This window comes from Somniosus microcephalus, chromosome 21 (assembly GCF_052327205.1).
Source record: "Somniosus microcephalus isolate GS21.2 chromosome 21, FLI_Smic_1.0, whole genome shotgun sequence".
Lineage (NCBI taxonomy): Eukaryota > Metazoa > Chordata > Chondrichthyes > Squaliformes > Somniosidae > Somniosus > Somniosus microcephalus.
The window spans coordinates 5,073,503-5,087,331 of NC_141007.1; the positions used below are offsets into that span (position 1 = coordinate 5,073,503).

Below are 13,829 nucleotides of genomic sequence, written 5' to 3' on the forward strand. Positions count from 1 at the left end.
GACACTTGAAAAGGCAGCTTTTATGTGCATGCATTTCCAGGTAGATTTAGTTGAATTAATGGATGGGCATCAAAACTCTGATACTACTGCATTCCTACCCTGGAGTGTGCACTGGCTGCTAGCAGGAGATTAGCTTCAGGTTGTTGTACATTCTTGCCTTTGATTGCTATCAACACTGTCATTCCTATTAGCTATGTCTTGTGGGACACTGACAACTGTTGCAGTGCCACTGAGGCTGACCAGAGACTAAATGGAACTGCAAGGACTAGTTTTAAGTGCCTTGTTGCCTAGCCAAATATTACCTCCTTTGCTATTACTCAAGTGTACAGTTGATCACCCATTAAGCAAATGTTTTCCCTTCGCACCATTTGTTTATAGAGTTGGAATCTGAAGGTATGGCTGACTGGTATGGAAATGCCTCGTGCTGGATGATGCCTGTGTTATGCTGTCCAGTTCTTATTTTTCTGCCATTTCTAGGTGGAAAGAGCAGCGGTATCTTTGGAGCAGCTACCACTGAATCACCAGATCCAAAGCAACGGAGAAACCCTCCTGGTGGCAAGACAAGTGGCATCTTTGACACTGTGAAAACACCCCCCAACACTCTGGTAAACTATTCAGGCAACATTCAGCTGGATTTGTAACTTAAACTTGAGTTTTGCTACAGAGTATCTGGGCATCTCGTAGTACATGTTGGGCTGAAGTTATCCCTGGTTGATTGGACTGGTCTCGAGCCTTTTCTTAACTTGCCACTTCCCATTAGTTGTAAGCTAGTGCAGTGTCTGTGGGACACGAGTGCGGTCCCATGGTGTGATGTTCAGCTGTAATTTAGCCAACACAACGCTTCAGATTCTGAATCTTCCCAGAACAATGCAGAATAAATTGATCAGAACTGAGCAATGACCAGTAATGGGCTTAATTTTAATTTTGATCTAAGTGGAAAAATGTGGGAGATTCCTTTTTTGGTTCTGGAAGAATTGTGGGGACCATTGTAATAAGATGCAGTTCTATATGGGTGTGTTTCCAATATTGGCTGGGTCGAGCATTTAGACCTGATGAGCATGCTCCTTTTGCTGGATTTGAATATCACCCACTTCTCACCATGTCCTTAATCCCTTCTCCAGAAAGGCATTTCACCATGGCTCTCTGGATTCAAGCCCCACTCCAGAATTTGAGCACAAGAGGTGTTGAACAGAAGCCCTGTAGATGTTGTGGTCCTACAGCACTAATTGAAATAGAGCAGCTAATTCTCCTGGTCCTTCAACTAGTACTGCCAAAAACCGATCAACTGCTCGTCATCTCATTGCTGTTTGTGGAACCTTGCTGAGTGCATTCACCTGTACAACAGTAATTGTACTTCCTTTGTGAAGTGATTTGTGATGTGATGAGATGCTATGGAAATGTAAGAGAATTTATTTACACACACATCCTTTTTTCCTCAACTTGTCACCTAGTATTTGAGCACTTCCTGTAGTGAACAATTTATCTGGAGAAAGTTGGTATGCTGCCTGAAACATTGGACCAAGTGGTATGATTTCAATTGATGTGCTATAATCAGCCAGGGAAGGGGGCTTAATGAGTTGTTGAGGTTATTTTACCCAGGAGATTCAATATAACAGATACCAGGAAAAGTCACTGGGGGAACGGGCTTTGTTTCAGGTGGATGTCCGAAACGTAAGATAGATAGAAAGTACTTCCTGAATATTGTGAATAAAAGTACATCTGCACAATCAGTGATGGAAATAGATTGTCAGCATCTGTAAACAGAAAAGACAGGTTAATGTTTTATGTACTCTTCATCAGAACTGAACTAAAGATCAAACATTTTGGTAAATTGGAAAGCAAGTTTTGTTTGAGAATTTTGGCTTGCCATGGATTTTGATAAACTGTTTTTACCTGAGATGCCTTCAACAACAACTTGCATTTATATAGCACTAATGTAGTAAAACATCCTGAGGTGCTTCACAGGAGTGTTTCCAAGCTAAATTTGATACTGAGCCACAATGTGATATTAGGACACGTGACCAAAAGCCTGGTCAAAGAGGTGGGTTTTAAGGAGAGAGGTGGGGGGAGAGAGACATTTGAGCTTGGGGCCTTGGCAGCTGAAGGCATGGTCTCCAATGGTGAAGTGATGAAAATCAGGAATGCACAAGATGCCAGAATTGGAGGAGCGCAGAGATCTTGGAGGGTTGTGGGGCTGGAGGAGGTTACAGAGCCTGGGAGGGGTGAGGCCATGGAGGGATTTGAACACAAGAATGCGAATGATAAAATTGGTGTTGCTGAACTGGCAGCCACTTTAGGTCAGCGAGCACAGGGGACTTGGTGCGAGTTAGGACCCAGGCAGGACAGTCTTTGAGGGTGGAAGGCCAGCCAGGAGACCATTGGAATCGTCGAGTCTAGAGGTAGCGGCGGCATGGTTGAGTGTTTCAGCAGCAGATGAGCTAAGGGAGGGACAGGAGGGTGATGTCATGGAGGCAGTCTTGATGATGGAGTGGATATGTGGCTAGAAGCTTGTCTTGGTGAAATAGGACTCCCAAGGTTGTGAACAGTCTGGTTCACACCCTGGCAGTGACCAGGGAGAAAGATGGAGTTGGTGGCTAGGGAACAGAATTTGTGACGGACCGAAGACAATGGCTTCGGTCTTCCCAATATGTGGTTGGAGGAAGTGTCTGCTCACCCGGTACTGGATGTCGGACAAGCAGTGTGATAAATCAGTTAGTGGAGGAGTTGAGATGGTGAGCAAAGTCTCTGGTATATCGGTTACAATGCTATATTGAATACAGTATGGACAGTTCTTGGTAAATCTCATAATGTCCATTCTGAGACACGAAATGTTTCAATGCTGTCACTTTAATTTCCTACCTGATGGAGACTTGCTATTTTGGGCTTCCTTCCTTTTGAGGCTGTTGCAGCTCATAATTGAGGTCACTGGCTGTATCTGAGTGGATTTATCGCCATCACCCAGGCAGTAAGAGCATGCTGCATGTTCTCAAGTGTTTGGGTCTGGAGCTGGAATTGTATCCGCTTCGAGAAAGAGTTACCTGCTGGTGCTGTCTAAAACTAGCACTGGTGGATTAAGTTATATCGAGCTTTTCACATCTGTCTGTATGTCCTCCTGCAATCTCAATCATTGCTCTTAAACCATGCTCCCTATTTGTTTGAAAATGTTGATCTTGTGCCCTCTATATACCTGAATCCATCTCTTCCCTCCCCACACCTCACAAGACACCATTAACGTTCTCCTATCACGCTGCCACATAGGCCCCTGTCTGCCTTGAAGACCGTGTATCGTTCATTTTTTCAAGCCTGTAACAGCACTTTTTATTGTCTTTTCAAAATCCATTTACATAAGTCACAGCATTTCCTTTCTCAGTACACTATTTCCTCCAACTCAGTGCAGCCAATTTGCACACTGCAAAGTTCCACAAACAGCAATTAAATGACCAGATAATCTGTTTAATGTTTGAGGGATAAATGTTGGCCAGGACACCGGGGAGAACTCCCCTACTCTTATTCAAATAGTGCCATGGGATCTTTTACAACCACCTGAGTGCAGACTGTTTAACGTCTCATCCGAAAGAGAGGCACCTCCGTGCAGCAGTCCCGCGGTACTCCACTGGAGTGTCAGTCTAAATTACCTGCTCGAATCTACCCTTATTTTTCCTCCCAAAATGTATTGCTTCACACTTCTCTAAATTTCATCTGCTTTCTGCCCAATCTACTAAACTGTTGTCCCAAGTTTATTTATCCTTTTCTGTTAACTGCTCCCTGTTTTTGTAATCTGCAAATTGTGTACCCCATGTCAAATCCAGATTCTTTAAGAGCAATGGTCCCAATGCTAACCCCTGGGGGACACCACTGTTTGCATTCCTCCAGTCCAAAACCTCCGTTAAGCAGTTGTGTTTATCCGTGTGTCTGCTGCCACATTCCCTTTCATACCAGTGCCTTAATATTTACCAGCAAGCTTCCTTTGACAATCCGCACACACCCATTGCATTTCCTTTCTCAATGCACTCCACTATTAAATTTGTCCTAATTACTTGCCTTTTACAAATCCATGTTGACTGCTGTTAATTAACTCCTGTCTTTCCAGGTGACTCTTTTGTAGAATACATGTCCTTTCTCCCCCTCTTTGCATTGTATGCTATCAAGGCATTCTGTTTTTCACCATTCCTTTCAGTACTATGCTTATGGCTATCCTATGCTGTTACCCCACTCCTCTACTTATCTTTTCCTTGAAGTGTCACCCATGGCTCAGTTGGTAGTGTCTGAGTCAACAGGTTGTGGGTTTGGGTCCCACTCCAGAGACTGGAGCACAGAAATCTAGACTGATACTCCAGTGCTGTACTGAGGGAGTGCTGCACTGTCAGAGGTGCAGTCTTTCCGATGAGATGTTTTAACAAGGCCCTGTCTGCTCTTGGGTGGATGTAAAAGATCCCATGGCACTACTTTGAAAAAGAGCAGGGAAGCTCTCCCGTGTGTCCTGGCCAGTATTTATTCCCTCAATCAACATTTTTTTTTTTTACAAACAGATCATCAATCTGATCATTATCACACTGATGTTTGTGGGAGCTTGCTGTGTGCAAATTGGCTGCTCTTAATTTCCTACATTACAACAGCGATTGCACTTCAAAAATTGGCTGTAAAGCCCTTTGGGATGTCCTGAGGTTGTGAAAGGTGCTATCTAAATGCAATTTCTATTCCCCTCACTTCCCTTGTTTAGCAATGTATAGTCAGCTCCCAATAGAGTAACAGCTCCTTTTACTCTGCTCTAACCAAATTGATTCCCCCAGTGATGCCTGTGTTGTGCTATATTGGAATTTTTGATGGGCATTGTCATGCCTCCTCGCTCTTACTTGACTGTCCCTCCTGAATAGTTGCTAACCAAGAATATTCAACTCTATCCTACCCCAGCTTAAGCCATAACGGTGTGCTCTAGTTAACAATTATGTTCACAATATTTTCTCTCATTCTGACCTATTTCTAGAAAGTGTTTCCATCCAAATGTATTTAAATGAGACTGCAGTGAGTGTCTGCTTACACAGTCACAAGTGCAGCACAGCCGAACCAAATGTTGTTCACCTAACATGAGCATCTTTCTGAAGAGGTGGCTAAATATTGATCAGGGGCAGGACTCTCCTCACTAACTGGAGTGCTGTGGTCAATTGTAGCACTCCTATTGAAAATTAATTCAGCACAGACCGTGTATTCCTGGTCTGTGGCTTGGCCGCTGGGAAGGTTGACCCAAATATTTATAGCCCCGAGCAGGAGTGTGAACTCTGGCTCTTTCTATCCTCTCCCCTGGGATAGTGGGGTTAGTTGCAATGTCTCGAGTGCTGCCCCAACTGAATAACACTGCTCTGCAAGGACCTGGGATCCTGCTCTGTAATCTAATACTAATGACTCCATGTGGCAAATTTGTCCCACTGAACCTTGGGCAGCACGGTGGCAGTGGTTAGCACTGTTGCCTCACAGCGCCAGGGACCCGGGTTCGAATCCGGCCTCGGGCGACTGTCTGTGGAGTTTGCACATTCTCCCCGTGTTTGTGTGGGTTTTCTCCGGGTGCTCCGGTTTCCTCCCACAGTCCAAAGATGTGCGGGTTAGGTTGATTGGCTATGATAAATTGACCCTTAGTGTTAGGGGGATTAAATGCGTGGGGTTACGGGGATAGGGTGGGATGTGTGTTGGTGTAGGGGTTACGGGGATCGGGTGGGATATGTGTCGGTGCAGGCTCGATGGGCCGAAATGGCCTCTATCTGCACTGTGGGGTTTCTGTGATTTCTGTGAACCTCTGGGGCGTGCATGAATTGTTGTCATAGCAACTTGTTCACAATCGAGCATCTTAATTGTACCTAAAATGTGAAATTGTTCAATCTGCTTTGTACTTGTCTGTTGCTCCTGTTACTGTGCATTGTGATTTTTAACAATATGAAATTGGTCTATAGCCTTTTTTTTAGGCTAATGACATTTAATGCTTTTTTTCATCTAGGGCTTAACAATGGGGGAAGGTGAAAAGTGCCCAGGTTCGGGTAAGTAAGATTCTAGATTAACTGGCATGCTGGAGATTGTTCAGTGTTTTCCACATTTTTTTTTTTCTGTGTGCACTTTCTCTCAACCGTTGTCCTAAAAACAGCCCAATGAAGCTTGTGGTTTGCTTATTGAATAAGCCTTCGTGGGTTTGATGTTTAGTTTAAACTGCTGTGCCTGGTATCTGTCAGCTGGGTTTCCTCATGCAGTTCTGCTAACTGTCCCAATCTTGCTTCCATATGTCAACTGTAACCCACTGCGATGTATGCTTGTGCATGGACTAACAGTGCTGTTAACCATTCTGAACTGAGACTTTGCACTTGAGGCAGCTTTAACTTGGCCTAACAGCAAGTGTGACTCCTGTCTGATTAGCTGGCTCCTGTGGTGTGAAACTGGTCTACATTTTTGCATTGTAAAAGTATGCCAGCCCAGTTCCAGTCATTGCAGTTCCTAAAGAATTGTTTTATTAGAAGTCAATAAACTTGCATGTGGGCAGAAAACTGGTCTGTCTTGTGAAACCCACTGCAGGAGTGATGTCAATCATCGAGTCTCAAGTGGCCCTTGAAAGCCATTAGTGCTGCTCTCCCAGGAAAGTCAAATTGCCTTGGGTAGGAGCTGGGGCTTGAAAGGGCCACTGGTGTACAGAGGGGCTTGGAAACCTTTTCAGAGTAAGTGCTAGATTTTGACGACTCAGATTAACAGGATTTGTGCAAAAAGGGAAGTTTATTTTTTTTTTAAATTCATTGATGGGATGTGGGTGTCGCTAATTGCTGTTGAGAAGATGGTGGTGAGCCACTTGTAGGTGGTGATGTTCCCATGCGTCTGCTGCCCTTGTCCTTCTAAGTGGTAGAGGTCGCGGGTTTGGAAGGTGCTGTTGAAGGAGCTTTGGCGAGTTGCTGCAGTGCATCTTGTAGATGGTACACACTGCAGCCACAGTGCGCCGGTGGTGGAGGGAGTGAATGTTGAAGGTGGTGGATGGAATGGGATTATTGAATAGGATCAGTGAAATTGGCTTGAGGCTGGGCCTATTTTCTGTAGCAGAAGAGGATGTAATGCACTCCTGTTTAAAAGTATACCAAACATGGGCTCTAGTTATAACCAGGTATTGCCGATTATGCTTTGAAGGGTTTTTCAGTTATTCAATATTCTCCCTGCTGGGTATAGTTCAATGGATGTCGGTCATCTTTTGGACACTCGCCCAGCTGGCCATTTACGAGTGACTATTGGCAGGTTATTTCTCCTGGGGTGATCAAGATCGTGATACCCGTGCATTTCCAGCCTGGCTAATCAGGTGCCAGAACCTTGATTTTCCCCAACAGCTGGGCACTGAGGCCAATAGTAGAGTCCCTAATATCCCAGCAGAGATCAACTCACATTAGACCAGGCAGTGAACCTGGGACCTTGTAGTTTCTGTGGCTGAGCTACAGATCAGTTATTGGGGGTGCAGAGTCCATCTAGATGGTGGTGGCAACGAGAGAAGAGGTGACTCCTATGAAAGGACTTGATCTGTACACAGTAATATTTTATATTCTCATTGAGATGGTGACAGTGGCTGCAGCTACCCATTTCACCATTAGGAAAAGTATTAACTTTTGCAGTCATGATTGGTTGGTTTGAAGATTAATCTTGGCCTTGCATGTCCATGCACAGGGCATGATTGAGGGAGTACTGGTTTAACTAGTGTTGCACTCCAGCTGACTGCAGTTACTGAAGGTGCTTTAGTCTCGTGACTACCTGAGAATTGAACCCATGACTAATGGAGCTACTAGAACTTTGCAGCAAGAGAATGTAGAAGTTGGCACCCAGCCGCCACGTGGTGGATTTCACAGGGAATCTCGCTTGTCTGTGTTGTATTCTGCGTATGCTGCCTGTTAGTAAATGCACTGAAGGAGTCCCAATGGGGAAGAAATGGTTCCTATAGAATACCAGAACTGTGGAGGCTGTGACAAACATTGCTGTTGGCAGGTCACTTGCTATCCACTCATTTCCCTGAACTTTATTGATCCCAGCTGATCTGTTGGGTATATTGTGCACACTAGCATGCTTTGACTGGAAATGCTGACTCCTGCATGTTGAATCTTTAAACTGGTCTTCCATTGTTCAGCCTCAATTCTCAAGTGGCTTTATTCTGGCTTCGGGTTATAGCACTGACCACTTCAGTACTTTCAGAATACTGGCTCTAGTCTAGTCAAATGCACATGCCCATAAGTGGACAGATTTTTACAGCTTCTAATATTGTTGTGACTTGGTTCACAGTAACCTTTTATTTGGCTCTTTGACATTACTTTCCATGTTTTAACTTGCTGTTATGAGCCTATCCCTTTCTAAATCCAGCTCTGGGAGGTGCTGATTGGAGCTCCTTTAGCCACTCTTCTGCAGGTGATCATTTTAGTTCAGGAAGAGTGCTGGCTGGTGTTTGCAATGCAGTAACCAGCTGTCTTCTCCTGCTGCTGGAGCAGTATGAGAGAGTTTGAGCCCAACACCCTCACCAACTTCAGACTAAAAGGGCCCCACTTTTCTAGTCTGCTACTATTCTACCCAGTCTCACTCCCTCAACACAAGTGATGGGAATTATGCACCTCAAGCATTTCTGAACTGCACTCATTTAAGGTGTCCAGAATTGGAGATCATTTATAGTACAGCTGGTTACTGCATGCTCAAGAGAAGCTGTTCAAAGCTTGTATTTTATCAACTATGTGCTATCCATATCTGGCGCCTGGATTCAGTGGCAGATTAGTTAAAGATCTAGCCTGCTTACTGCACCTTATCGTGCTTCACTATGAACTTTTTGCCAGGATTGTTAAATGCCTTTTGAGAATTGTCCTCCTTTACTTGAGCATGAAGTTGACTGCCATCATTCCCATGCATGATGTAACTTAATGCCTACATTCCTTTTGATTTCCCATTGTGCCTTGTACAATAACCTTTTCAAACATGTACTTTCATCCACCCACATTTTTTTAAAAAGGGTCTTGAATTTGTTTGTTTTAGTAACTGTTGAGAAGCTAGAACAATGGTGCACTAGGGAGAGCCTAGTGAGCAGTGGCTTCAAATGAACTGACGTCACCAACCAAGTTCAAGCAGGGTGATGCAGGTCCCAGTACAACTATATTGTACTGTTTGACTATGTACATTTCAGTGAAGTGGACACTGCATTTAAATATAATTGAATGAGGTTGCTCAGTTACTTGGGTTAATGGTGGCTGTATGAGCCTATCCTGCCACTGGAATAGTAGCTTCAAATTGTCAGCAGAAATCTGACCAATGTGGTGTGTGAAAAGCAGGCAGGATTTCAGATGAGGGCTATTTAGAGGTGCTAATTTGTATGTGTAAGCCAGGTCTAATGGGCACACCTGGCAACTTGGCGTAGAAAAATATACATTGCAATTCTGTGTCACTTTGTACTCTGAGGATAGAAGCACCTACTGTGACCTTAACTGGTAATGAACTGCAAAATTGTGCACTGAGATGTAGGGTCATTTGGGATTTGCTATTGATCGCTCTCTTGCTGTTCATAGCCTGGGGTTTGAATATTGAAACTATGTAGCAAGAGAAAATCAATTTTCAGAATCTGGCATTTTATAAAGGCAAAATTGCCCCTGTCCTGCAGCTCTCCGTGCATTCTCTTCACAGCTCTGTTATTTTCAGTATGAGCACTTTGATCGATTAGCAGCTTAATGTACACCTGTCCTCACTTGCTGATTCCAGCTGAATCTCAGCATGTGTTAGTAATGTCAGATGTTGGACCCTTTTGGTGTTCTGTAATTTCAGTACAGAGCCCCACTGATTTAACAGGGCAGATGCAGCAGAAGAATCACCTCTCAATGTACACAGTAATCCCTGTGCTGACAGTCTGGAGTGCACCACTGTCTTGATTAACTTAAGCCCACTCTTGCTTCTGATGCACTTGGCTGTGTAGGACTATTCCTGATGCTTGAAGTGAACATTAGGAATCTCTGATCCATAAAGGATTTGAGGTGCACAAAAGCCAAGTTGTTGTACATGCCTCCTGTTGATACAATCTGGAGTGCAGTGAGAGAAGTAAAATGAAAAGGGAGAATGACAAATGCTTAAATCGGAGAGTACTGGGAATAAATCGGCCAGTCAGGAACTAATGAGATAAGGTGGGTTATGGAGGTTTGGGTGCAACTCCATTGGAACGCAATCTCCTTGCCTGCCTTTTTTGGTACAGGTCTGTGTATTTCAAGGGGGCTTAACCTTAACATTAGAGCTAGACCATACAGGGGTGAGGTCAGAAAGCATTACTTCACCCAAAGGGTAGTGGAAACCTGGAACACTCTCTCTTTCTTTTTTTCTTCTCTTTTCTCCCCCCCCCCCCCCCCACAAAGGCTGAGGCTGGTGGTGAATTGAAAACCTCAAAACAGAGATTGATAGATTTGTGTTGGGTGAGGGTTATGTATGGAACCAGGGCAGGTGGATAGAGTTGATACAGATCAGCTGTGATCTAATTGAATGGCACAAGAGGCTGAATGGTCACCCCCTGTTCCTATGTTCCAGGAATTTCTGTCTTTAATGTGTACTATCTAATCAGGAGGATCTAGTCATTGGCCAAAGGTAGTGAGATTTAACTGGGTTTTTATAGTGACTTGGATTTCTATCGCTTGGAACGGTCACGCTGAAGTGAGACTGCAACATGTTGGGCCTTGTGCAGCATTATCTGAAGCTAGCTTTATTTTTCCCCCTCAAAGTTAACTCTTTGTATCTTGATCAAGAGGGAAGTACATTCACCACTATTTCCTGTCCTTTGAACAGTGGACGTGAGGGGCACCTGGACCCAGTATTCAAAGGTCAGCATGAGGTCCCATGGATTTCTCCTGATGCAAGTTCTGTGCAATCAGCTGCTGTTGCCTTGCACAGCTTGGGAAGGAAGAAAATCTTTTTAAAAATTGCACCCATTTTAGCAGCAGCTCAGGCTGCTGGTACCTTGCACTACAGCAAAACTCTGCTTGACCCAATGGAGCTCTCTGGTAAAAGCTAGAGTCTACATTCTGTACATAAATGACAGTCTGGTAACTTGCCTGGGCCGGGACAGGAGTGTATCTCATGGGAACTTGAAGATGAGTCGGCCATTCAGCATCTCGAGTCTGCTGCCATTCAATTAGATCATGGCTGATTTGCACCTTGACTCCATTTACCCGGCTTTGCTCCGTATCGCTCGATACCCAGACCTCCATTTACCCGGCTTTGCTCCGTATCGCTCGATACCCAGACCCCCATTTACCCGGCTTTGCTCCGTATCGCTCGATACCCAGACCCCCATTTACCCGGCTTTGCTCCGTATCGCTCGATACCCAGACCCCCATTTACCCGGCTTTGCTCCGTATCGCTCGATACCCAGACCTCCATTTACCCGGCTTTGCTCCGTATCGCTCGATACCCAGACCCCCATTTACCCGGCTTTGCTCCGTATCGCTCGATACCCAGACCCCCATTTACCCGGCTTTGCTCCGTATCGCTCGATACCCAGACCCCCATTTACCCGGCTTTGCTCCGTATCGCTCGATACCCAGACCCCCATTTACCCGGCTTTGCTCCGTATCGCTCGATACCCAGACCCCCATTTACCCGGCTTTGCTCCGTATCGCTCGATACCCAGACCCCCATTTACCCGGCTTTGCTCCGTATCGCTCGATACCCAGACCCCCATTTACCCGGCTTTGCTCCGTATCGCTCGATACCCAGACCCCCATTTACCCGGCTTTGCTCCGTATCGCTCGATACCCAGACCTCCATTTACCCGGCTTTGCTCCGTATCGCTCGATACCCAGACCTAACAAAAATCTTTCACTGTCTTGAAAGCTCCAGTTGACCCACAGCCTTTGGGAGAGTTCCAGATTTCTGCTACCCTTTGTGGAAAAAGTGCTTCCTGAATGGCCCGGCTCTAATTTTAGGGTTCTGCCCCCTGGCTTTTTGATTTTCCCCTACCAGAGGGAATAGTTTCCCTATCAAACCCTTGTAATGGTAACGGTGACTGCTGCCAACAAACCGGAAGCTGCTGCACTAAATCAAGGAGAAGAAAAATAATAAGCTCCATGGAAAGGGAAAGAAAACTAATAAAAATGGCTGTTTTGAGTTTTGCTGGCACAGGAGCCCCCCCCCCCCCCCCCCCCGGATCACTGACTCTCATTCCCAGAGAAGATGAAGAGCTCTCGCTCGCTCTCCTCAGGAATGCAGTGAGGGGTGGAAATAACTGCAAAGCTGTGGGTTTTTAAAAAAAAAAAAATAAAACATTGACTATTTCACTTATCTAACTTGGATTTTTTTAATTAACTTTTTCATAAGCCGATATAAAACTGAATTCAACTTGATTTTTATTTTCTTCTCCTGACCCGGCTCAGTTCGGCAGCAGCAGTGATCTCTTTCCCCAGTTAGCAAGCAACCAAAAAAAACAAACTGCATGCGCCACTAAATTTCATTGGCATCCTATTTTAAACACTATCGGATCACCCCCTCAACCTTCTATACTCTGATCTTCTATACTCGAATACCAGCCAAGGTTCTGCCACCTGTCCTTGTAATTTAACCCTCGGTATCATTCTTGTGTATCTGCACTATACCCCCGCCAAGACCAAGGTAGCCCCCCTGAGGTGCGGAGCGGTGCGGTGAACTGAACGCACCGCTCCAGATGGGGTCTGATCAAGGCTCTACAATTGAAGCATAACTGCCTCCAGCTTGTATTCCAGCCCCTTGCGATACAGGCCAACACTCAATTAGACTTTTAATTGCTTTTTGTACCTGCCCACCAGCTTTGATTTCAGTACCTGGGCTCCCAGATCTCTCTCGGCTCCTCCACAGTTCCTAGTTTCTCACCATTTAGAAAATACTCCGATTAATCTTTCTTGTGTCAAAGTGGATGACTTCACTTGCCCACATTGAGCTCCATTTGCCCATTCACTTAATCTGACTGGCCCTTTGCAACCTCCTGCTCCCATCTGCACTACTTGCTACCCCTCCGAACTTAGTATCATCTTGCAAACTTCGATGAAGGAATAGTTGTATATCCAAGTCATGAATAAGTTGTGTTCCCAAAACAGGTCCCTGGGGAACACCTGCCAATCTGAGTACCTACCTCTATTTTTGTGTGCTCTCATTTTGCTAGTCTCTTGTGTGGAACCTTAATAAATGCCTTCTAGAAGTCCATATAGATGACATCCATAGTGATCTCTCAAAATTCAGTTATATCGGACATGACTTACCCTTAACAAAGCCATGCTGGCTCTCAGATCAGCTCATATTTGTTCAAGTGCTCAGTCATTCTGTCCCTAATGACATTCTAGTAATTCCCCACAACTGACATTAAACTGACAGGCCTGTAGTTACCCAGTATCTCTCGTCATGCCATGTGACATTAGCAAATTCCCAATCTAATGGGACAATACCAGAATCAAGAACTTGGAAAATTGATTAACTCTTGGAGTAGAAGCCATCGGGTCCTGGAGATTTATCTAGCTGGAGTCTCATTATTTTCTCCATTGCCATTTTTTAATTTGTATTGAAGCCAATAAGTTCCTTGATTTTTATTTTTACTTTCCCTTATCACTGATATTTTACTGTTCTCCCTCTACTGTGAAAACTGATGAGCATGAATTTAATAAATCTATTACCTTGTCATTGATGGGTAGAAGTCCTGACCCCCCCCCCCCCCCCAACCTTTAACTGTGTCTGAGGGCACTAGATGTCCAGGCCCCAATCTCCAGGTAGAATATGCAAGTTTTGAAATGACACTTTGTACAGCCCTAAACTGTCCCACGCACTGAGCCCAGTGTTTGAAGTTTGGGGGTTTA

General features: G+C 44.8%; 1 protein-coding gene across 2 annotated transcripts in view; it reads left to right on the forward strand.

Moving 5' to 3' along the window:
• LOC147102560 (jupiter microtubule associated homolog 1-like) overlaps window positions 1-13,829 on the forward strand; it is a 45,813-nt gene that overhangs the window by 11,682 nt on the left and 20,302 nt on the right. For both annotated transcript variants that reach the window (XM_085963209.1, XM_085963208.1), the window contains exons 3-4: window positions 478-605; window positions 5,987-6,026. In XM_085963209.1, coding sequence (XP_085819335.1) covers window positions 478-605; window positions 5,987-6,026 — 168 coding nt within the window. The remainder of the gene's footprint in view (window positions 1-477; window positions 606-5,986; window positions 6,027-13,829) is intronic.